At 32.2% G+C, this 26,908-nt stretch overlaps 1 protein-coding gene across 3 annotated transcripts; it reads left to right on the plus strand.

Annotated features, from left to right (window-relative positions):
- Positions 1-26,908, plus strand: LOC135139217 (transmembrane protein 184B). 3 transcript variants are annotated; one of them, XM_064069360.1, is made up of 7 exons: positions 1-230; positions 7,085-7,295; positions 18,533-18,698; positions 18,751-19,179; positions 19,315-19,556; positions 19,608-19,692; positions 26,359-26,908. In XM_064069360.1, the coding sequence occupies exons 2-7, from the start codon at positions 7,086-7,088 to the stop codon at positions 26,559-26,561; spliced, it is 1,335 nt and encodes a 444-aa protein (XP_063925430.1). In that variant the 5' UTR covers positions 1-230; position 7,085; the 3' UTR covers positions 26,562-26,908. The 3 variants fall into 3 exon arrangements, with proteins under 3 accessions (XP_063925430.1, XP_063925432.1, XP_063925431.1); XM_064069362.1 differs by lacking the exon at positions 26,359-26,908 and adding an exon at positions 25,743-26,293 and having other exon boundaries at positions 4-230; XM_064069361.1 differs by lacking the exon at positions 1-230 and adding an exon at positions 5,882-5,984.

Genomic DNA, 26,908 nt, shown 5'->3' on the forward strand with positions numbered 1-26,908 from the left:
TGCGCATGCAAAGAGGTCATCGCAAAATATGGCGGAAATCTGAGGAAGGTGTGTGTTAATGTGCGTTGTTTTCGTGGAAAAGAGCCCTATGCAGGGCGTGAGTAAATCATAATGTTGGTGAATTTGGTTTTATAGTGGCCGTTAAACACCCTGTATAAAAAAGTTTTGCGAAAACCTGACGAACTATACCAGAACCGAGGTTTTGTTTTGTGACAGTTGGACCAGCACAGGTGAGTGTCGAAGATGGACCATATGCCAAAAGTTTTGTCATGTTGTGTGCCCGAAATGCGGAAAACGGGCACTTTTCCGGCGTGAGAATGCGTTATTGTTGGTGTCGGTGATTTTTTCTTCGACCGTTGTTTGCGCCTGAGATACGTGAGTAATAACATTTATCAGAATTGCACAAGATAAGAGATTACGCTTTTTTAACGTTTCGTGTTCGATATTTGAACGCGGAAATGTTGCATATTATTTAAATGTTGTTACTTCACACCTTTCACCGAGAGGGAGGATCACGGTCAGTGGCGTAACCTAAAATTTTTGTCGGAGCGATCTAGCTGGCTGGGCAGCCAATCAGCTTTTCCAAAAAGTGTCAAGCTCAAGTTTAAGAAGTCACGTGACGACTTAAGTAATTGTTAATGTCACGTAATAACTAGATCGACATGATAGATACATATTTATTGTCGCGTGTGTCATTCGCTTCAGTATAATAGACGTCAATTAGCTCCAAATAAGTGTCAAAATAAACATATGTAATCGTTTAATAATGCCAATTTAGACACTAGTTGATTTAGTGTGGTTTGTAGGATGGCCCTTGAACATTAAAAACATCATTAAGTATAAAGAAATGTTGAATCATTGTCTGTTTGCTAAAACGTGTGCAACAAAGAAAACTGTCACCGTTATAATAAATACCTAAATGTTATTATTGTTTTTCAAGTATGTGTACCGTTTGTGTACGAACTTTAAAGTAGAGCAAGAGCAAGGCAAATTTACACTGAAATCATGAAATAATCGACCGAAATTACCGAAGTGTTAAGAAAAACCGTATGAATCATATTTACTATACCGATTTCAGGTGTGTATTTATTGGTTTTGAGGCTTCTAAGAATAATCTCCGTGATGACGTGTTCTACAACTGGTCTGTCAGTAACGATTTGCAAACATTGTTTTTTTATCTGACAAAATTGGTCGCTTTTTATATTTAACAGTTGATGACTGGTACAGTATATTTAACAAAAAACGGGTTTTGCTTTATAAAGTCATACAGGAAATCTTAATGTTGTCAAATATCAGTTTTTTTGACCCAACTGGAACGTTAACATGGTACTTTCGACATTCTTCACACGAGTATTATTACAGTAATCGATTTCAGTGTTTGTAATGAATATGATTATGCATGCAGATACACATACATGAGATAACAGAACAACATTTGTAACCTGCTGTCGGGAATGTAAAGACATACAAGAACGTGGGAAATGGTGCAGAATTTTTAGAGCGGAAGCACAGTTTTCAAAACGTTTATGAAGCAAGAAAGACGTAATTCTCGGTTAACAACTAAACAAATGAACCGTAGTGTATGTTTTTTTTAATAAATACTTAAAAAAATATGTTGTTATAACTGACAATAATGTCCACAAAATATACTTCGAGACACATCATAAAGTAAAATAAAAACATACATGTATGTATGTACGTGATGGTATAATTTTTTTTTTTGGTTATTGTTAGATTAATATTTTGCGAGAATTTAATTAAAGTGATTTAATCTATGAGATAATTGTTGGATTCTTTGTGTATCGTCCGCTCGTTAATTCCACAATCCCTTCACATTTCCCCGGCTCAGACGCAGCCGCTGCGAGTACTTTCACCCAAGGTCATTCAATCCATCCTACGTTGCATAAAGAGCGGGTTACGTTTTGGAAAATGTTGATGTTGACAGGTTTGGGCGAGAGGGGTTTACATTTTTATATGTTATACTTTCTAATTTAATTTCAAATATTATCAGTACACTGCAGTGGTAATGCTGTTTCAAACTAAACTACTCATTTTAGTTGACAGTGTATTGACGTTTTGCGGTGTTACGGGGACAATAAAACGCTTGCTACTTATTTCTCCAATTTAAAGGTGATTGTTGTGTAAATGCGTATGTTACGTCTCATGTTGTCATCAGTCGAGTTGATAGCATAGAAAGTTTCTATTGCATTACACATTTTTTCTAAAACATTGGGAAATTGATTTTTCTGTTACGTTTCGTGTGTACTGCTTGAGTAACAGATATATTTTGTATAGAAATTTGTTTTTTTTTCGGCAAAAATACAATTAAAACATTGTTTTTGCTGTTAAAATATATATCCTTATTTGTATGATTGTTGTCATATTTTAGATATAATATGTTAAGAATACCGTCTAAATTTTGCTTAGTACATGCCACATAAATTTTAATTTTATAAAATAACATACCCCTATACTTGTGATTTATGAGTTTCCCTTGATTTTGATCTTTATTATTATAATTTTTGTTATTCAGTATTTCTTGTAGTAAAACTGGTAAGCATTTTAGCCTTGCATATGAAGGGCTCAGGGTTCGATCTCCGTTATATCCATTTTTACATATTTTTAATTGTTTAATTTAATTTAATTAATTTAATTTGTTGGATTGTACCTCAGAGGGTGTAAATAACCTTTGACAAATTTTTTGTATTAAAAAATCTCGTTTTTTCTTTAATTACAAAAATCTAAGAAATCGTAAATTGTGACCTTCGGCCGTATCGGCTCCCTGTTCTGAGTTCATGGTTCCTTAGAATAATGCGTTTGTATCAATGCAAAATCAAGTCCTCGTGAGCAAAGGAGCTCATAAAAAAAAATTCGCGAAATCAGGGACGAAAGAAGTTCTGTCTAAATTAACTTGACGCATTTTTTTTACACCTGTTGTACGAAATTTTGTTCTAGGTAACAGCTCCCTTATTAGTTGAGACTAAAAGAAATGTGTATTCAAAAGTAGCGCTCCCACGCTGCTACCACTCACTTTTTAATGTCAAATGAAATCATATTTTTGCAATAAAGGTGCTTTTAGCATAATGTATTGATGTATGTTTAGTCTTTAAGAATTAAAAACATTGATCACAGTTGGTGATAATATTAAATACTCCTATAGTACAATAAAAGGAATTAGAGTTGGCTGATGGACTAGTTGTACAGTTGGTACTACTGCATAATTGACACATCATATTACGTCAACACCCACTGACACAGAAGATTAGTTAAAGATTATGTTGGCATTCGTTTACCTCTAATTGAGGGCAGAAGTAATATCGAAAGCTCGATAGGCAAGGTCAGTTTTAATCCATTGTATTTTCCATTCCACGGTTTAATCTTGGTATATGTAATTTTTTTCACATGAGGTCATACAAGCATAGAACGTTGAATTGTTATTTTAGTTGCATTTTTACATATGTTTATTTTATTAATTTAAAATTTTTCGAAAAAACTGTATTTGTCCACTTGTACTTCAGGAGCGAAGGAAGTTCTCTCGAAACAACTTTGGACTATTTTAATGTTTTCTAGACGTTTTATAACCACTAGAGTACGAAAAAGTAGGTTTCCCGTTTCCGTCTGTCTTCCTGTCTGTCGTCTGTTGTAAATTTTTATTAGGTAGATAATCTCTGAAACTATTGGTTCGATTGTTGTCAAATTTTATATGGATGTAGGAATTGTGTGTAGATGGTAAAACGCTAACCAAAAATTGCCTAATCATTGTCATCAGCAATGGGATGACGTCATTTCCTGCACTTGGAGTTTATGAATCCGTGTTGAATTTTTATCCTAGACATGCAAATTTTTGAAAAAAAAAAACATCAAAATCACAATTATCCAACAAAATTGTACAATTTAACGTTTCACCGAAAGCATGGTGAATCTGTAATAAAAATTTATCCGTTTCCCCCCTCTCAAGAAATTGAAGACGTCATCTCAGAATTTTGCTGAATAAATTCTATTTAAAAAACGCAAAATATTAAGACTTTTATTTGTGGTTTATTAATGGATTCATAGTTTTTAATATTACATACTTACACTGGGCGACACAAAACGATGGATAATTTAGGAAATTGATTTTTTTATCAAATCAAAAACGGATCACCCTATTTTCCCGAAAATGTGAGTACACAGTACTCTTTTATTATTAGTATTACACTGCACTTATCAAATGTTTATTTTAAAATGTAAGGTTATGTTCCTGGTAAGTGGATGCTATAAAAGTAGACACGCCTTTTGTGTCACATGAAATTCCAACGCCTACTCTGAGTGGTTTTTTAATTAAGTAACTGTTATTTCAGGGGCGAGGGAAGTTCAGTCGAAATAACCAACCTTTCCCATTTTTATTATTTGTACGTTTTATTTTTGCGTTCAGTGTATGTATTATCAAATTTGGACAAGTTCATTTTGTAGATAAATTTAAAATTAAAAACGTAAAATTGTGGGTGAATTATTCAACATTTTACACTGCGCATTCTAGAGGAGAATCCACGTCATCAATGTTTTGGACGAAAAAATTTGGTAACATTGTACTTATTAAAAGTAGAAAAATGGGAGGCGGCAGTGACCACCATGATACCACTGACTTATGTTTTTCGGAAATTTTTGCATGTTTTTCAACATGTTGGTAAACTTGGTGTTCGCCGCATGTCTGTACTTCAATTAACGAGGGAGCTTTAACCTGTGACACGCGATACATTTTTTTATAGTATTTTTTGCATATGTAAAAAAATTACCTTTGTATCGCGAATCAAGTCATAAAAAACATGCTTTTATGACCTCAAGGAAAATATTTTTTTCGCTGCGTTATGTGAAAGTACGGCATTTTCTGACGCCTCAGTTTCATTAAAACATTTTCGTCTCAATTTTCTTTCTCCACATGTGAAAATGTGCAAATTTACGCCATAGACTTGCAAACTGGGAAGAAGTTGACTATTTTGTATTTAATTTTATGTAAATTTCATTCCGAAACAATGTCAGTGTAATATGTAATAATGAAAATGGATAGCACGTTTAATCATTCTGAATCCTTGTCTTGTATTTCGAGAGAATGATTAAATTACGAATTGTGATACGAAATTAAGTGAGTGTACGCTGCCTAACATAATTAAATTCTCGCTTCCAACGATGCTTTTTCTCAAAAAATTCCACTAAACTATGACTTTGTGTGTAAAAATTGAAAATGTATTCTCAGAATCTTCAATAAATATGTTCAGAGAAACAATTTTCAAAGTGTAAATACTGGTAGACGGTAAAATTTGCTCGTTATTCATATTTATAAACCGAGTTTACATTTAATTAGAAATTTTGTTTAAACTGACATCCATCAGTTGGGAATACATTTTATGGCACTTAGGGTAATGCTAATTTATCCAGAACAATTATTCGTAAACATTTCTCCCGTTTTGTATTTTTTTTTTTTGTTAAAATCATAACTCTGTTTTACGAACCTAAAGCTGGTGTTTATTTTTGCTAAAAAAATGTGACTAAACATTTTTTGACGGAGATAATTAACCCTTAGATCTATGACTTAACAATGCATGTTCAGAAACTTGTGATAAAAAATAATAATGTCAAATTAATTTATGACATTAATGATGTCATTGCGCAATTATGCGATAATTTTTATCAAAAATTTATCGTGCCTCTTAAAAATGCTTCATAATGTAAAACGTTCCGTGATGATGATAATGGGAACGAAGAAAACAAAGCAAGGTATTTTTGTCTAGCACGTTATTGCAAATAAGTATCAGATTAGTTGGTTTAGCTGTTTCATTGTGTCTAGAGGTGATAAGATACGGAGTAAAAAAAAAAGATGGGACAGTGAAAGGATGTGATTATTAAAGATTTTAGTCCAGATTCTAAATCACCTCCGTAATGTATTGTTAACCTAAAGCTTTAAAAAATGTCCACCATTACTAAGAAGTGGCAAATCTGCACTACTTGTAAGTTTCATAGATCACTAGATGTACGAAATATTTAAGAAAGCCCTGTATATATTCATGTGTTTTTAGTAACTAACCAACAGTTGATCAGCGGTGGAAAAACCTACCTCAATGCGGATATAAGTACACGTCATCACTGTTGTGACAGTAAAACATGTTCTAACGGGAAATATATAACTTCTACATTATAATTTTATTTTGAGTGTTTCTATCATCAATAAAAGTTGCAAATCAATTAATTATGTTTGGTATTTTTTCTAGGTTGAACAAATAAATTGAAGTGAAGATTTTATTGTGACACCAACGTTGGGTCACGAGTTTTTGACCATAAACACCCACTACAACGTACTGACTAACAAAAGCTTTCAATAGTTACAACCGCACAACAAGTGGGAAACAATGTTTTTTGTGTCATCAAAACGGTTGACTAATTATCATTAAGAGACAACTGAAGGTTATCGAAATAATTTCGATCGATTATTTTATGCTTGCGTAGGTGTATCACAAACGCAAACTACAATAAATACAAATTGTCTTTGTTTTCTCTCCTTAACAAATTGAACAGTTATCGGAACAGCCACAACAGTTTCCGTAAGTTTTCTTCTACCAAACACAATTTCACTCTCTATCAATGAAAGTACCAGTATAAAGGTTTTTTATGCGTGAAATAAAGTATTTACGGATCGATTAATGCTTCTTACTACTTAATTTTTTGGTATTTGTGAGTGATTAATTTTCCCCGCAAGAAAATAAACCGGGAAATTTATTAATAACGTCAATCACCCACAACGCACTAACACCCAACAAAGACACAATTGACATCTCATTTATCAGAAATCAATTTTACGATGCATGAAATGAATGCAGCAAGCAATAAATCTCCCCGTTTCTAAACGAACTAAATGCCACAAGGATTTTACGCAAGCCGGATTCGTTCTCTTCCAATCTAAATATCAACCAGAAACCTAACCTGTTGATATGCAAAACTGAGGTCTGACTTTTATTGCGACCGTAATACGATCTTGGTTGCTAGACATTTTTCCACATATTCGAATGTGCAGTTGCTATATTTTCATTTTGTTATTATTTTTTTTTTGCAGTATGTCATCAACGACTAGAGTGACAAGCAGTATCAGTAGCACAACCGCGTCATCATTGGCGGCAAGTTTAGTGGCGAACGCGACCATGGCCACTTCGGTACCAGAAAATGTGCATTCAGCTCCCTCGGAACCCATTTTTCTTCAGACGAAGCTGGCCCAAGGCATCGCCGGCGTGTTCGTGTGGGCTGCTTTGTTTGTCACTTGTACACAGGTATGTTGTGGAGGTGGCAACACTGATTGTGGTGTTGGAGTTCGAGATGAGTGAAGAGTGGGTTAGAAACTGTTAGTTTCGCTTGCGTGTGGAGAAAATCGTGGCGAGTTGGGGTTTTTCATTTAATTTGTTTTTAGATGGTACTGATTTTTTGCTAATGTACTATTGATGGCTTGTCTTTGAAATGTGCTTAAATTTAGTAACAGAAGATGTTTAACAAAATGTGATCGATGTTCATTTCTTTGTAATCACGCAAACTGACAGATTTGATGGATCTGAATCAATTTTCATTTCGACTAGAAAAACACGATTTATGTTATATGAAAAGAATCTATTATTCGGTTGCCATTTATACTACTTACAGTGTCTTGGCGAATTCTTCTGTACGTGTTTAACATGCAAAAAAAATCACTGTTTATGTATTCTATTAGATTGTTCATATCCTGTTAATATTTTCGTTTCGTTTGGACTCTTGTTACAAAAAAGGATAAGAAATCCTACTACAAACATTTTCCACTAATAATCCTTAAAATGGGACAATTCCAAAGTGGTGCCTACGTACCTGGGTGTTATCAAATTTATAGGTTTTTGTCTCCGACTTACTTACTTAATTTTAGTAATTAATAGGTGGTTATTTAATTATGTTTTTTGTATTGTTTTTTTTTGTAATTTACAGTTTAGAAAATAATTTCAGAAAATTTCCAAGTCTATATTTAATTCAAAACTATGTTAATGAGTCCAAATTATTCATGATTTCAAAAAAAAAAACCTAGAAAAAATGAACTGTAAATGAAGTTTTGATTTCAACTAAAAATCCTTGTTGATTTTGTAATCAAATAATCATAAAAATTTGCTGCTAATAAAAAATAGCGTTTTAATATTTATTTCTACTGATTTGATATTTTGATTAATTCTGTATTTTGCGATTTAGAAAATAATTTCAGAAAGTGTCCAAGTGTATTTATACTTATTTCAAAATTACATTCATCGGTTCCAAACTATTTGTATTTATGGTAAAAAAAAATACTCGCAAAAATTGGAATTTTTACTTGCTTGGATGTGTCGAAAATTGATGGTTGGAAGTTATACATAAAAAAAGAATTTGTTCCGTTTAAAGATGTTAAAAAAATAACTAAGCTATGAAAAAAATAAGTTGTGCTTTAATACCGAGTGGCTATTAATGTTTGCAATTTTTTTGTCAGGTTGGCAACATATTAAAAATTTCATGGTGGCATACTTGATTGTCAAATTGAAATTTTATGATTTTTTTTCTTGTCTGGTTTTAGTAATAATGAATGTTTGCTTAATTTTTATATTTAAAAATATAAAAATAAAAGAATAAAATAAATAAGAATAAACATTAACCGCAAATAAGCTTTTTTTATTGAATTGAGGTGTCAGAATTTGATGGTTGGAAATTATTTCCTTTCCGAGGTGTTAAAAAAAACAACTAAATTTAGTATAAGTGACGCCTTAATATTGAGTGATTTTTTTTGTCACGTTGGCAACATATTTAAAATTTTATAGTGGCATACCTGATTGTCAAATTGAAATTTTAAGCACCACGTCAGTGGTTTCCATCTTCTCATGTTTATTATGCGCCTTTATGTCAAAACTGACAATTATGAACTGACATAATAACACTCCCGCCAATAATTCAGAATTGCCAACACAAAAATTTCCCTGAGTCATTATTATTTAATTTACGCTTTAGAAAACGCCGAGGTAATATTTTATTTAAAAGTACGTTCACCAGTTTTAAAACATTCATGGTTTCCAAAAAAAAAAAAAAAAAACTAGAAAAACGGAGCTAATTAGCTGTAAAGTATAATTTGGACTTTCTCACTGAACAATCTTTTTTGTTTTTATAAACTCATCACTGAAAAATTCACTAATTAGGAAACAAAAACATTGAAAGGATTTTTTTTTATTCTATTTTAGAATCAAAATCTTGTTTATAAGCACCCAAATGCGGGCATAAATTGGCCTTTATGGCACAAATCAGTCAAAAATTGCTAAGCAACAATTGATTATTCATTTACATTAATTAATTATTCAAACAAGCTTGAATATTCAACATTTTTATTAAAGTTGGGAAAACAATATTTTATCAAATCATTCCCTGGCCGACTTCGAATTCTTCTAAAATTTCTTTTAAGTTAAGTTTTTCTCTTCTTCAGTTTGCGTTTTGAAAATCGAATTATTTGACAATTTGACGATATTTCGTTAAAAATATTTTAGAAACTAAAATAAAATAAAACGTATTTACCAGGGGCATAATTGTCGATTGCGGCCCTCGGGAAATTAAAAACCCTCTTTCGTGGGGCTTTAAACATTCCTTTGTGCCATAATCTCCCTAATTATACCCTTAATACGTAAATAACTTTTATCGGGTTTTTGAATGTTTGCTTAATTTTAAATTTTATGTCAAATATAAAAATTAACATTAACCGAAAAAGTTTTTTTTACTGGTTTGGGTGTGTCCAAATTTGATGGTTGGAAGTTATCCATAAAAAAAAAATTGTTTCGTTTTCGAAATTAAAAAATACACTAAATTTAGCTATGAAAAAAATAAATGTGCTTTAATACTGAGTGATTTTCTTGTCAGATTGGCAACGTATTCAACATTTTATGGTGGTACACCTGATTGTTGAATTGAAATTTTATACACCAAGTCAGTAGTACTTTTCATCGTGTTTATTACGTGCCCTTATGTCAAATTTGACAATTGGGCACTGACATAATAGCACTACTGCCAATAATTCAGAATTGCCAACAGAAAGATTTGCTTCAGTCGTTATTATTAAGTTATCCAGTATTAATTTGTATTTATTTATTTTATATTTTGATTAATTCTGTAATTTTCGCTTTAGCAAACGATTTCAGAAAACGTCGAAGTAATATTTTCTTCTAAATTACGTTCATCAGTTTTAAAACATTCATGGTTTAAAAAAAAAAAACTAGAAAAAGGGAGCCAATTAGCTATATAGTATATTTTGGACTTATTCACTGAAGAATCTTTTTTGTTTTTATAAACTCATGACTGAAAAATTCACTACTAATTAGAAAAAAAGAGAAACATGAAAAGGAATATTTTTCTTATCGGGTTTTTGAATGTTTGCGCTGAATTTTTGAAATTTTATGTCAAAATATAAAAATTAACATAAAACGTTAACCAAAAAGCTTTTTTTACTGGTTTGGGTGTGTCTACATTTGATGGTTGGAAATTATCCATAATAAAATTGTTTCGTTTTCGAACTGTTAAAATAAACAAATCAATTTAGCATAGGTGACACCTTAATATTGAGTGATTTTTTTGTCGCGTTGGTAAAATTCAAAATTTTATGGTGGCATACCTGATTGTCCAATTGAAATTTTAGGCACCAAGCCAGTCGTTTTCATCTCATCATGTTTATTACGCGTCCTTAATATCAAAATTGACAATTGTGAATTAACATGCCAATAATTCAGAATTACGTACCAACACAAAAATTTGCTTCAATCATTCTTAGTCATCCGGTATATATTTTCATTTATTTTTTATTTTGATTAATTCTGTAAATCATGCTTTAGAAAATAATCTAAGAAAATGTCCAAGTAATATTTATTTAAAAATAACATTCATCAGTTTCAAAGCATTCATGATTTCTAAACGAAAAGCCTGAAAAAATGGAGCCAATTAACTATAAATTAAATAAAATTTAGACTTCAAACAGAAGAATACTTTTTGTTTTTATTAAGTTACGACTGCTTTCACTACTAATTAATACGTAAATGGCAAGGATGAATTTTCTTGTTTGGTATTTTTTGTTTTCTTATCTGGTTTTTTAATGTTTGCTAAATTTTTGTATTTTATATCAAAGTGTAAAAATCAGCTGTTTTTTTTACTGGTTTTATAATTTTTCAAAGAAGCGAGGGAAGTTCTGTCCAAATAATTAATTAATAAAAAAAGAGATAAACCACAAAATTCGGTGCCGTATTTGTAAAATTAAAAACAAATGAACATACGTTAATAACAATGAAGAAGAACAGTGTAAACCGAAACTTTCTAATATTTGTTGTTTTCAAGTTAGAGCTACTTAGATGGTGTAAATTGTACACACGTGACGTCATAACGACATACAACCGATTCAGGATGTGAGACGCAGAACTTGTTAAAATTAAATCGAATCTGCTTATTTTTTTCTGCGTCTGCATATTTGGGGGAAAAATTGAGAATGGGAGATAAAAACTCAAATTGCAAATTTACAAGTTAAATTAAATTTTAAAATTAATCATTCAGTTTGAGTTATTTTGAATGTTTGGGGTGCTGAATTTGCAAGTGAAATTTTTCAGGATTGTAACGAAACGTAAAATTTATAACATCCCAGACAATGTTTAAGATATTAATGTTTGACGAATGCATTTGCATTGCATTAGCCTGCATAGGTTATAAATAATGCATGTACTTTTCAGTGTTTAAAACTTTCTGTATTGATCTTTACGAGCTGTAGCAATAAAATTCTCACTAACGTGGACTAGAAACGGGATACGAACATTCTTCTGTGAGCGTCTCAATTACACCTAAAAAGGTTTGTTTATTTTAGAAAAAATATTGAATTATTGTTTATTGGAAGTCAGTGTCAAATTAGTAACGTAAAATTTGACAAGAACTAGTGCTAACCTTCAGCAAATCCAATATCTAGATTGAAACAAACTTTCAATCCAAACGGGAACGAAGTCTAGAAATCGCTAATAAACCTGTTTATTATTGACCTTTTCACTTTCTTCGTACTCTTCAATCCACCATGTCACGGTCACGGCGTCGTCGCCGACGGAAAATCGTGCTGTATCGGTCTACCTCTTGTGGTCGCCGCAGAGCGATTTTTTCGTTTACAACTTGCCGGAACAGTATCTGGAACGTTGTATTTTGTTTGATGCGTGACGTGAATTTCGCGTTATTATTGATTTTGTAAGCATAGTTCTGGTCGGTTTCTAGCTAATCAGTCGACGTCACGATCCGACTTTTTCCAATTCTTCATGTGGGAAAGTCGACATGTTGGGGAGTTAACGAATTTTACGCCGTGATAAATGGCAGCGGCACGTAATGTGTTTACTTGAATTTAAAGGCTTTCAAGTAAAGGAGATTAGCCTTCTTAAAGGTTGATTTTTCCACGAGATACTTGATGGTGCGAGTTGGAACGGTTTCTAGTGGGCGGTAAAGTGGGACAAGGAGCAGTTTTTAGAATTGTAATTTTGCGAACGTGTACAGTTACGTTAATTTTAGATTGTATCGTAATTTGAAGTTTTGGGGTTTTATAATCTTAGACAGTTATAAAAATGAAAGTTGCTGTAAATATAACATGCGAAGAGTTATTAAAGCAAGTAATTAGCAGTTAACGAAGTTCGCAACTGTAAAAAATTTTGTTATTTGTATTGTTAGATAACTTTTGATATTGGCGTTGTTATCTGTAATTACACAGATTATTGCTTCCCACGGAGTTTGGTCGTAATTCTAAATAAGATGAAATTGTATATGCTTAATTAGCATTGTACGCGGCCGTATTGTTCCATTTTTATCGAATTTTCTAGACTCTTGGAGAATTTTGTTCTCATAAATGTAGTCACATACATGTGAAATAATAGGAAACTGCGGTTTTTGTTAAAAATTAAATTTGGTGAAATCCTAGATATTATATCCTTTTATAGTTTTCAATCAAGTGGCATGCAATTGAAAATATTTTGGTTTAGAGGTGGCTTTTGTTTTGAGATTGTTCTAATCATGGCCAACCAAGATGTAACGTCCGCTGCGCTTCCAACGGCCGGCCGTAACAAGCGTCGTATTTGATTGGTTCTGCTAACCTCAAAAATTCTGCTGAATTTTCTTTAACCAAACAGGGAGTTCATGTTTTTATCAAAGATGCCTTAGTTTTTAATGATTAAAAGCTATTTTCCAGAAAAAATTCTTTACAACAGTTCTCTCCGAAATTCTATTTCTCGCCTCTTTTAACGCCGTAACCTTTATTTTTAAGTTTTGATTTTTGTCATACTCTTAAAAATGGATCGTGATGTGATGGAATAACATCTTCAGATTTTGTAAAAAAATATATGCAATTCAAAAAAAACTAATTAAGCAATTAAGGGGATAAAATGTGATTAAAATAGATGTATTGTGTATCTCCAGCTTGAAAACAGTTGAATCAACCAAAAAATGTAAAAGAAATATTCTTAAAAAAACACCATTGTTTTGTGTTTTTTCCTCTTTTTGTGTGTTAAACACATTATTATTAATAAAACAAAAACAAAAAAAAAAAATAAATAAACCAAAAACAAAAAACAATTAAGACATTTATAAATTACAAACAAAAACAAAACCAACAAAAGAAAAATCCTTTAAAGCATAACTAACTAAACACTATGGAAGATGTTCAAAATTCCTAGTAGGGGCTAGTAGTTTCTAAGATATGACTGATTTTGGCAAATGATTTACCTCTAAGAAAATAGTGGGTGGGTGGGCGGAACTAATACTTCCTAAGGTACGACTGATTTTGGCAAATCACGTATCCTCTAGGAAAACACAGGGTGGGTGGGCGGGGCTAGTTTCTGGTAAGATAAGAGTGATTTTGGCAAATGATATACCCTCTAAGAAAAAAGAGGGCGGGTGGGCGGGGCTAGTACCTGTTAAGATAAAACTGATTTTGTCAAATGACATATTCTCTAAGAAAATAGAGGCGGGCGGCTGGGGCTAAGTACCTGCTAAGATAAGACTGATTTTAGCAAATGACGTATCCTCTAAGAAATTTAATTAAATTGTTATATTAAGAAAAGACACTAGAGACTCTAAAGCACTTTCAAATTGTTTGCTTTTAGTGTTTTATTTTTTATGAAAAAGTCTTGAGTGCCGCAGTGTTTTTTTTTTTAATTCGGGAAACTCTTGGGTACCCATGGTGTATTATTTTGGAAGCCCATGGGGATTTTTTTTGCGAATTATTCAAAACGATTTTGGGGGACTTTGGTGTTCTGTTTTTGGATAATTTTGACCTCGCCTGTTTTCAGTTAATTTCGAGATCTTTTTTTTTAATTTCAAACAATCTTGAGGTTCTAGGTTAAGAAATAATTTTATTCTATAAAATTTAAATAACATTTATTCGGCAAAATTTTGTGATGGGGTGATTAATTGGGGGGGGGGGGGGGGATAAATATAATAAGAAAGACATGAAAATTAAGAAACAACTACAATTTTCGTCCTGTGCTATTTTCAAATTGTCAATATTCGTCACTCTTCTCGATTGCTCACTGAATCAGGTTGATCTGTTAATAAAAAAATACTACTTACCACCTAAAATCTGCCCGTAAGAAATTTATTAAATTAAGTTTCATTATTGTTAAAAAAATCACTGTATTGTTTGGTTTAAAATATTATCTCAAAAAGTTTTCGTTTCGATTTCCAACTTTTCGACTTTATTCTATGTAAGTGTTTGGGGATTATGGGAACCTGCAGTGCGGAGGCGGAACAGTCTAATGCCTGGCTGCTTGACAATTTTTTTGCGTGCGCTAGTAACTTTCGACAATTACTTCATAGATCTTTCCGTAACACTAAAAAGTATGCAAGTATATTTATAAAATTTATATTTACCTACCAATCAATTAAGAAAAAATATGGCAAAATCCATATTTCTTTGCAAAAATGTACCATTTTAACCATGTTCTAAGTTTTTTGTTGTGAAAAGATGGCTATGTATATTAAGAAAAAAAAAGGTAAAATATTAGCCCCGCCCACCCGCCCTGTCTCTATTCTGATGATTTTTTTTATTACTTGTAAGCTAAGGGAGTGGAGCTTAATTGCAGAATCCTTATTTGTTTACAAAAATTTACCATTTTAATGGTGTTTTAAGTTTCTGAGAAAAAAAATCATTACAATTGTGGTGGGGGGGTTTATATTTTGCTTTTTTTTCTTAATGTACATAGTATTCTTTGAACAATATGATACTTAAAAACATGTTTTTAATCTCTCGTAAAGAAATAAGTATTTTACAGATAAGCTCCGCCTCCTTGGTTCACGACGAATAAAAAAAAATCATCACAATTGAGACAGGGCGGGTGGGCGGGCTTACATTTTGTCTTTTTGTGTGAATATGTGTACATTTCTTTTCACAACATGAAACTTGAAACATGTTTAAAATGGTAAATTTGTATAAGAAAATAGTGATTTTGCAATTAGGCTCCGCCCCATTATTGCAAAATCCGTATTTTCTTGCAAAAATGTACCATTTTAACCATGTTCTAAGTGTCTTGTTGTGAAAAGATGGCTATGTATATTAAGAAAAAAACGTAAAATATAAGCCCCACCCACCCGCCCTATCTCTATTCTGATGATTTTTTTTATTCCTCGTAAGCTAAGGGAGTGGAGCTTAATTGCAAAATCCATATTTGTTTACAAAAATTTACCATTTAAATGGTGTTTTATGTTTCTGAGCAAAAAAAATGATTACAATTGAGGTGGGGTGGGTGGGGAGGTGTTATATTTTGCTTTTTTTTTTCTTAATGTACATAGTATTCTTTGAACAACACGATACTCAAAAACATGTTTTTAATCTCTCGTAAAGAAATAAGTATTTTGCAGATAAGCTCAGCCTCCTTGGTTCACGGTGAATAAAAAAAATCATCACAATTGAGACAGGGCGGGCGGGCGGGCTTACATTTCGCCTTTTTGTTTTAATATGTGTAGACTTCTTTTCACAACATGAAACTTAAAACATGCTTAAAATGGTAAATTTGTGTAAGGAAATACAGATTTTGCAATTAGGCTCCGCCCCATAATTGCAAAATGGATATTTTCTTGCAAAAATGTACCATTTTAACCATGTCTTAAGTTTCTTGTTTTGAAAAGATAGTTATATACACTGCGTTTCAAATAAAATGCACCATCTAGAAGGAGTAGGTGTAGAATGTTGAAATTTGGTGGAGAAGACTATTACATATAGACAAACATTTGATTAAAATTTGAACTAAAGACTACAACTTGTTTAGATAATATACCGGGTGTTATTCGATTTTTATTAATTTTTTGATTATATTTTAAAGACACTTGAGTAAGATTCTTTTGCAATTTGACTTGACATTTGTCATTATTGTGCTTGCAAAAATGCTACGAGTTCGCACACGAGGTAATTTTCAACAGATAACACCTATTGAAAGAGGGCGAATTATTGGGTTGCATGAGGCTGGTTTACCATTTCGGGAAAACACCAGAATACTAGGCCCAACGCATTCTACGATATTAAGAACAAGTCGAGAATGGAACAACGAAGAGCTACAAATGCGTCGCAGGGGTACCGACCGTTTCAGAGTAACCCAAGCACGCGAAGATCATTTGCTAAGAAGAAGTGTTATTCAATACCCTTGGTAACCATAACGATCAGTCTGGGTAGACTGGATGACAGCAATTGGGCACCGAATCCGAGGAGTACCATCTACTAACAAATTCGTTCCTTTGGCTTGAGATCTTATGGTCCAAACTGTAAACTTCCCTTACCACAAGAACACAAAACTACCAGGCTTCGCCGGTACTAAGACATGCAGCAATGGCTGTAATAGTGGAATGTCATAATGTTTAGAAACGAGTCTAGGTTTTGTTTGTGGCACTCTGATGGACGCATACGTGTTCGAAGGCCTCGAGGCCAAAAGTAAAATCTGGAATTTGTACAGAGACGTCATACCGCTCTAACACCTGGAGTAATGATATGGGGTGGTATACACATCTGTTGAAGTACCCCCTTAGTGTTCATTCCAGGCACGCTAAATGCCCGGCGTTACATCGATAACGTGTTAAATCAAATTCTTTTTCCTTACTTTTAGAACCGTCGAAGAACATCTTTTCAACAAGATAATGCGTGGCCTCATGTGGCCATATTAACTTAAAGAGTGTTTAAAGAAAATAACGTCAACTTCTTACCCTGGCCTGCCCGATTACCAGATTTATCAACAATCGAACATGTTTAGGATGTAATGCATAGAAGGCTGCGCAATTTACCACATCCTCCAAAGACTTTGGAAGAATTGCTACAACAAATTCAAAATGCCTGGAATGAGATACCCCGACAGGCAATAGATCATCTCATTTTAACCATGCCTAGAAGAATACAGTCTTGTATTCGCGCACTTGTAATTTTAACACATTATTAACATTTCTTGTGTTAGACATTTTATTTTTTCTTTGAAATTTTAATCAAATGTTTGTCTATATGCAATAGTCTTCTCCACCAAATTTCAGCATTATACGCCTACTCCTTCTAGGTGGTGCATTTTATTTGAAACGCAGTGTATATTAAGAAAAAAAAAAGATAAAATATTAGCCCCGCCCACCCGCCCTGTCTCAATTCTGATGATTTTTTTATTCCTCGTAAGCTAAGGGAGTGGAGCTTAATTGCAAAATCCATATTTCTTTACAAAAATGTACCATTTTAATCGTATTTTAAGTTTCTCAGAAAAAAAGTGATTACAATTGAGATGGGGTGGGTGGGGTTTATATTTTGCTTTTTTTTTTTCTCAATGTGCAAAGTATTCTTTGAACAACACGATGCTCAAAATCATATTTTTAATTTCTTGTAAAGAAATAGGTATTTTGCAGTTAAGGTCCGCCTCTCTGGTTCACGCCGAATAAAAAAAAATCATCACAATAGAGACTGGGCGGGTGGACGGTCTTCCATTTTTTTGTTTTAATGTGTGTAGATTTATTTTCATATCATGAAATTTAAATCATGTTTAAAATGGTAAACTTGTATAAGGAAATATGGCTTTTGCAATTAGTCTCCGCCCCATATTGTAAGTTTCTTGTTGTGAAAAGATGACTATGTATATTAATTCTTTATTAATTTAGTAGTGGATATTATTCACATTCTTTAAAAAAAAATTACGTTAGAATTATACATATTAACAAGACAAAATTTTAAATATCTATTTTTTTTCTTAATAAAAACCTAATAATAATAATCAATAATACTTGGACCATTTTTAGAGCTGCCCCAATTATTCAAACAAAAAGTGGAGATGAGAAAATTAAATATATATATTTTGCGTGACTTAACTTGAGGCATAAGTAATGTAAAAGTGGTTTAATTGTGTGGGTAACACAGTCGAAAACCTCAAGTTGTTCCAGTGTGTATGTGTGCGTTAGAAACTCTTGAAAGTGAGTGATGTGATTTCAGCCAAAACTATCTCAAACACTGTATATAAAATAACATGAAACCAAATTCCAGATCTACCATCACTTGCGATGGTACACCAACCCGACTGAGCAGAGATGGATAGTTAGAATCTTATTCATAGTACCAATATACGCAACGTACTCATGGATCAGTCTTTTGTTCTTCAATTCAGAGAGCTACTACGTATATTTTTTCACCGTCCGCGATTGTTACGAAGGTAAGCCGCCACCACACTCCCCCGACTCCATTCTCACCACCTCTTCTTCCAGCTTTCGTCATATACAATTTCCTATCGCTCTGCTACGAATACCTGGGAGGTGAAGGCAACATCATGTCAGAAATCCGCGGCAAACCGATCCGTTCGAGTTGCCTTTATGGTACCTGTTGTTTGAACGGCAAAACGTACACGATCGGTTTCCTCAGGTTCTGTAAACAGGCGACTTTGCAGTTTTGTCTCGTTAAACCCTTGATGGCTTTCGTGATTATATTCCTGCAAGCGTTCGGACATTACCGCGACGGAGACTGGAGTCCAGACGGAGGCTACATTTACATCACCATTATTTATAACATTTCCGTGTCTCTTGCCCTTTATGGATTGTTCTTGTTTTATTTTGCCACCAGGGATCTTTTGACGCCTTTCGAACCCGTCTTGAAGTTCTGTACAGTCAAATCTGTGATTTTCTTGTCGTTTTGGCAAGGTAAGTCGAAACAGTGTGTTGATTCGATTAGAGAATGAACTCATTTTTAAGCGAAATGAAAATTCTTGGCTTATTCTCTAATCTCGCGACGTGCCATTTACTTATCGCGGCTTACACCAACCATGACTGTTGCAGGTGTTGGCTTAGCCATCTTGGAAAAGGCCAACGTGATCTCGCCCATTATCGACAACAGCGGTACACGAACGTCGGCCGGTACGGTTTCAGCTGGTTATCAGAACTTTTTGATTTGTATTGAAATGTTTTGCGCCGCTATCGCTCTAAGATACGCTTTTCCGTACCGAGTTTATGCCCAGGGATGTGTTACCGATTCGCGTGGACGATCTGTTACAATGCAGAGTATTTCAAGTAGTCTTAAAGTAAGTGAGGAATTTTTGGCTGCGTTGTTGGAATTAACGTGTTCTGTTTAGGAAACTATGAATCCCAAAGATATCATGACGGATGCGATTCACAATTTCCATCCACAGTACCAGCAGTACACGCAGTATAGTTCAGGTAATTTCTTGTTGCTGTTGCATGCTTGGTGTACAATCGACGAAGAATGTGTATGTGTTGTATTTGTGGTGAACGATTTTTACGAGAATTGATAGTATCGGAAGTGTATATTGATCCGAGAAAGGTGAATAATTGTGACGAGTGTTTTAATTGTTTTAATGTTTTCCGTTGAATGCAGCAGATTTTTAGTAGATTATCTAGTTAAAAAAAATAGTTGTTCCTAGTGCATTAAAATTTCGCAAAAGTGGTCAGCGGAATGATATTTAATTTTTTTCTTTGAAAATAGTTCCTTGTTTGAATTATTTAGGTAAACATTGCACAGAGTGGCTAATCTATCATGAATGGTGATAATAATGCAATGGAATCGTATAATTTTGTTGTAAATAAATTTGTTTACTTATTTCGTTACAAACAGGGACTTTAAAAAACCCAATAATTTAAATGTGAAACAGTAGCACATTTTTTACGGTCGTTTTAATAAACTAAACAGTTGAAGTTAAAAATTAGTAATGTGGAAACAAACGTTCAGGGTACTAAGAATACAATTTCCGCGTCGTTTGTTGGTGATGAAAATTTTAGATACCTGACCTCACGACGGTGGACAGAAAATGAAACTTGCACAAGCACTTCTCGCTTTTAAATTTACAACTGTTTACAACTTTAATTCCAATCCCATATAAATAAACAGCAACAAGTTAGTATAGGATGTGTATTGTGGGTTGCTCACCTATTTTTAATAAGAAGCTCTATTACGGTACGAAACCCTTCCAGCATAACAAATGTTACATATATTGAAACCTATATTTCACGAAACTATTACTTAGGACGAGATTTTAAAAAAAATAATGGTACTTATTTGAAATATAGCATATTTGATACAACTAATAACAAAATTTCAAACAGATAAAGACCAAATTGTCCATATTTAATAGAATTTGAAGTCTTCTTAGTGTCTCTGGATAAATTTAAAATGAAAAAATACATGTTTTTCATGATTATTTTTGGTGTCTAATAAATCTATTAACGTCTGAGAATATACAATTTTCTTTATTTCATGTAGTGAATTTTTACGATTAAATTACATGCAAAATATTCGACAAAATGTGTGACGTTGTTTTATTTAAAACCGTAAATATTTATTAAGGTCGTAATTTTTTGACGTCGACGTTGATTGTTTTTGTGTGGTAATGTTTCTAAATATTAAAACAGCTTTTGTTATGTTTTATATGACGTACTGGAAATCCTTAAAAATATTCAGTCGGGAATGACCCCAGAATACTTGCAAATTATAAAAAAAAATTGCAACTCGTTAAAGTAATTTTTTCTCAACTTTATCAATTGACAGAAAATTTTGTCCAATCAATTCATATTTTTCACGTGGTGATAAAGTTGTTTGAAATTTGCATTTGCTTTTGTTGTTGATTTGTTCCACCTAGATAGCACACAGCTGTTTTATATATCTAGTAATATAAATATTAATAACATCAAGACATAACTAGTCCACGTCCAAATTCAGAACACGACAAGGTAAAGTAAGTTGATTCTGATGACGTCACAACCTTGACGTTGCCAAGCATAAATTGCCAAATGTCTGTTTTGTTTGTTATGAATCTGCTTTCAAAACAGAATGAGGTGAAAAATTTCCCTAACTTACGGTGAGCTTATTGTTTAAGTATGCAACCAATGTTACGCTAGCCTACTTGATTTGAAGAAAAACTAAATGTCAACTTGTTTGAATTTATTGTCGTAAAACAAATCAGAAAAAAAGTATGTACTAATTATGTTAAGTGAAGAAAAGTAGTTAAAAATTTGTGACACTATGCAGAAGAAAAAAAAAACGAATGTCTTTATTAAGACTGATTGAACAACTACTTTGCATTTTAGTTAATGTCATTCCACTTACATTGTTACCTTTTACTTAATAGTTAATTTTAAAGGAGCAGAAAAATTATGCAACATAACATACCAAAGATAATTATTTATTATTAAAAAAAAAAAATCGGAACGACAATCTGAATGAATCAATCAGATTCTCAATCCTTCCTGAGACGTCACTAATCCATCAACCTTCCCCCTACACGATCAACCAGATTGACACGTCTCGCAAAGGATCGACAATCTGATTGATCGTATTAGAGTAAAATTGATGGATTAATGAATGTGACTGGAGGTAAAAATCAAACGTTATAAAAGTCAAAAGGTTAAAAAACCCAAAAATTGAGCAATCGAAACATCAAAACATCGAAATTTTTTCAAAACTCATCAAAAAACCAAGATGTCAAGAAATCGAAACATCAAAAAAATGTAAAATCGAAAAATTGAAAAAATTAAAAAATATATAAAATCGAAAAATTGAAAAATCAAGATCAAATATGTAGACATATCGCAATAACTCTAAAATCGAGAAATCGGGAAACCAAGAAATCGAAAAATCTAAAATTCGAAAAAATTTAAAAATTGAAAAATTGAATAATCGAGAAATCCAAACATTAAAAAGTCGAAACATACAAAAATCTGAAATAGTATGAAAATCGAAAAGTCGACAAATCGAAAAATCGGGAAATCGAGAATTTAATTGAAGAATCAACAAACTGAAAATTCGAGAAATTGAGGTTCCAAAACTGAAATGACGAAAAATTAGGAAATCGTAAAATTGATAAATCGCAACATCCAAAAATTGGAAAATCCAATCGCCGATAAGTTGAAAAATTGAAACAGGATAATTCAAAAATCGAAGCATCCAGAAATTTAAACATCAAAGGGTCAAGAAATTGGAACATCGAGAAGTCGAAAAATCGAGAAGTTGAACAATAAAAAAATCAAAGTCTCGATAAATCGAGAAATCGAAAAATGAAAAAAAACAAAAAACTGAAAAATCAAAACATTTTAAAAACGAAAAATTGAAAAACTGAAAAATATAAAACCGAGAAGTATAAAAATTGAAAAATTGAGAAATCGAAACATTAAAAAAACTGAAAAATCGAAATTCAGAAATTCAGAAATCGAGAAATCGAAAAATCTACAATTTGAAAAGTTGAAAAACTAAAACGTCGAAAAATTGAGGTTCCAAAACTGAAATGACGAAAAATTAGGAAATCGAAAAATTGGAAAATTCAGCGGCCGATAAGTCAAAAAATCGAAAAGCCGTTAAATGGAAAAATCGAACCAAGCAAATTCAAACCGAAGCATCTAGGAATTTAAACATCAAAGGATAGACAAATGGAAAAAAATGTAAAATCGAAAAATCGAGAATTTGAACAGTCAAAAAATCGAAGTCTCGATAAATCGAAAAATCGAAAAGTCAAGAAAAAACAAAAAACTGAAAAATCAAAACATTTTAAAACGAAAAATTCAAAAATCGAAAAAACAAAAATTTTAAAAATCGAAAAATGAGATCCCAAAACTGATGACGAAAAATTTGGAAATCGAACAATTGAAAAACGCAACATCGAAAAATTCGAAAATCGAAACATTGAAACATTGGAAAATCCAACAGCCGATAAGTCGAAAAATCGAAAAGCCGTTAAATCGAAAAATTGGAACAAGAAAATTCAAAAACCGAAGTATCGAGAAATTTAAACATCAAAGGATAGAGAAATCGAGAAATTGAAAAATTTTAAAATCGAAAAGTCAAAAAAATCGATAAGTTGAAAAACAGAAATACCGTAACAACTGAAAAATCTAGAAATCGGGAAATCAAGAAATCTAAAAGTCTAAAATTTAAAAAATCGGGCAATCCAAACATTAAAAAATCGGAAAATTAAAAAATCTGAAATATAAAATTCGAAAAACCGAGAAATCGAGAATTTAATTGAAGAGTCAACAAACTGAACAAAATCGAGAAATTGAGATTCCAAAACTGAAATGACGAAAAATTAGGAAATCGAAAAATTGATAAATCGAGAAGTCGAAAAATCAAAAAATTGTAAAATCGAAAAATAATAATAATAAATCGAGGAATTGAACAATAAAACAATCGAACTCTCGATAAATCGGGAAATCGCAAAATCAAAAAAACAAAAAACTAAAAAATCAAAACATTTAAAACACAAAAAATTTAATAACCGAAATCCATATTAAAAAATGCGAAAAATTGAATAATAGAAATGTAAAAAAATGAGAAATACAGAAATTCAGAAATCAAGAAATCGAAAAATCTAAAATTTGAAAAATTAAAACATGGACAAATTGAAAAGTCGACAAATCGAAAAACCGGGAAATCAAGAATTTAATTGAAGAATCGAAATACTGGAAAATCCAGAAATTGAGATTCCAAAATTGAAATTACGAAGAATTAGGAAATCGAAAAATTGAAAAATCGCAACATCGAAAAATTGGAAAATCCAACAGCTGATAAGTCGAAAAATCGAAACAAGAAAATTCAAAAACCCAAGACTCGAGAAATTTAAACATCAAAGGATCAAGAAATCGGAAAATCAAGAAGTTGAACGATCGAAAAATTGTAAAATTGAAAAATCGAGAAATTGAAGAATGAAAAAAATGAAAGTCTCGATAAATCCAGAAATCGAAAAATCAAAAAACAAAAAACTGAAAAATCAAAACATTAAAAAAAATTGAAAAACAGAAAAAACAATTTTAAAAATCGAACAATTGAAAAATAGAAATGTCAAGAAAAATCGAAAAATTAAGATATCGAGAAATCGAAAAATTGAAAAGTCGAAAACTGTGTTATACTTAAAAAAAAAAATTGGTATGAAATGTCAAAGATGGTTTTACAAACGAAGAAGATTACACCATGGGCTGACACACGTGTTTCTGACAAAACAATTGCAATGCCAACAAAATTACTCAAAATTACTATATTTTATTTAAAATTTTCATAGCCAACTGTGTCGACAAAGACTTTGAAATAAAGAATATTATCCGTCTACACGATACACGGACTGTAACAAGGCTGGTCTCGCTGTCTTCTTCGAATTTAGTAATTTTAAATTTTACGGTTGGCGCTCATGTCAAAGTCAAATCTGCCAAAATTTGAAATGTCAGATTTGACATTTTTCAAAAAACGATTTATATTCCTAAATTTCGTAATTGAAAACTCCTATTACAATAAGCTAAAATGAGTGTAAATAAGGCACGTAGGGTTTACCATCGGTTAGAAAGAAATCGGTTGTGGTCAATTACTGTTTAGAAAAAAATTGACCCCTGAATTAATGTACACATATTTTTGATAATGAGATAATATCTTAAGCCTTAATTATAATTGCAAACTTTATGGATGACTGAAATCCTAGTGTAAAACGACCAAATTCTTCTTCAAAAAAATCATTAATATTGAATGGTTAACAGAGCGAAACATTTTTTTTAAATTGTGATTTCTTGTATGTTTTACTTGTTACTTTGTTAACAATTGTTACTGTTCTTACTCTGTCCTGTTTTATCTTGATTTCAACATAATATTAGCCTCAAGTTGCGTTGTAACCTATGAAGTTCACTTTTTGACGTTAGTAACTTTTTCAACTGTATTTTACTACATTTACGAACACAGTCAAAAGAATGAACTAAAATTTTGAGTACACTCAAGAATTTTTGCAGGATTTGACAACTGACAGTGCGGATGTCATGTAAACGGATGATAGATGAAGAAACAACTTGTTGATTTTTATGCAGCACTTGTCAAAATTTAACGAGACACTTTGATTCAAAATTAAAAAAAAAATGGGATGTGTTTTTTGGGTTGTGTGATTTTCTGCTCCTGTTAAAAAATCAACTATAATTTAAAATACATCTTTTCAACGCAAATGTTTTTCATTCTGCTGCATTGGTTTTGTTTATTGTTCGCCCATAAAACAGCGAATAATTCTAACTGGGCATTAAATTCTGTTGTGAATATTGATTCAATAAAAGCGTCAACGGAAAGTCGTAAAAATCACGTAACTACCAAATAATTTTTGCCACGGTGGAGTTCTATATCCCAGATTTATGGGTCATACGCCAGTTTATTTTATGTTTGTTTGATGTTGAATCCATTTTAGTTGTTATGCAAATATGTAAATAAATGTGCTGCATGTAATGAATGCTTTTTACAGAGGTCATCTCGCACCAACCATACGAGAGGCTGTGAAGTTGCTAGCATGTCGCTGCATGACCGCCTTGGTGCTAGACTAGCTATATCATCTCACTGATCTACTACCACCATACACTATTTCATACTCTCAGGGTTCTGCAGATAAAGGGTTTTATCGTTCTAGAAGGAAACCAACGATAATATTCTTTATAACTTTGATGGTATATATTTTCTATACTGTAATGCACAATACCTTGTATATTTTCAAACTACTTACCGAAGAAATAAAACTATAAATTTCTTCATACCTTTACAAGTGTACAATATCGCTAGGTTTGGAGACCCTAGTTCCGTTTTGTTGTTTACGGTAGCGAACAATCAAAATACGTTGTGATATTTTCTAGTAATTATTTTATTTTAGAACTTGAGTAGGATCAAAGTTCTTGCATCTATAACGTACTTAAAATAGTATTAAAATGTATATAATTGTACCTATCACTTAGAGTTGTGTTAATTTAATATTTTATTATTGTACGTATAATTTTTTTATGAAATAAATTGGTTTGGTGTGCATTCGTTGGTTTATTTGCATGCTCGATGGTACTGTACCATCCTGGTGACAAAAGAGTGCTTTTCAGGTGGGAAAAATGGGCGCGGCATGCGGCTGTCCACGTACGATCCGGACGACCCCATGAGCCCCAGCGGCGGGACCGTCCCGCAGTGCTATAACAGTCTAGATAACCCATCTCGACCACCCATCTCCGCAGGACCACGCGTTTCGACAATTTCGCAGAATTATACGGAAAAGACCATGCTGCTGAGCTCCGACGAAGACAACTAATCATACTATCAACTACTAGCGAATTTTTTTGTTCTGACAAGTGAAGATGATATTTTTGTACAATAGAGTAGCTGTTACATTCCTTTGACCGCCACGGATCAGTATATTATTGTTACATGTACTTAAAATACTGCATATAATCGAATTAGTATGTATGTGATGAGCATTTTCTCCACTTTCAACTTGTCTGTATCGTTTCGGTGATTAAGCTGTGCAATGTATTTTAACGACAGAATCAAAAATGTTCTTATTCAGAGTAAATTATTTTTCAGTTTGTTGTTTTATCGTTTTCAATGAGGTTGTTAAATGTTTTATTCCGAAAAATGATAATAAATTATACTGTTGTA

The sequence above is a fragment of the Zophobas morio genome, unplaced genomic scaffold (assembly GCF_036711695.1).
Source record: "Zophobas morio isolate AGI-343-1 ecotype UQ-CSIRO unplaced genomic scaffold, CSIRO_AGI_Zmor_V1 ptg000031l, whole genome shotgun sequence".
Lineage (NCBI taxonomy): Eukaryota > Metazoa > Arthropoda > Insecta > Coleoptera > Tenebrionidae > Zophobas > Zophobas morio.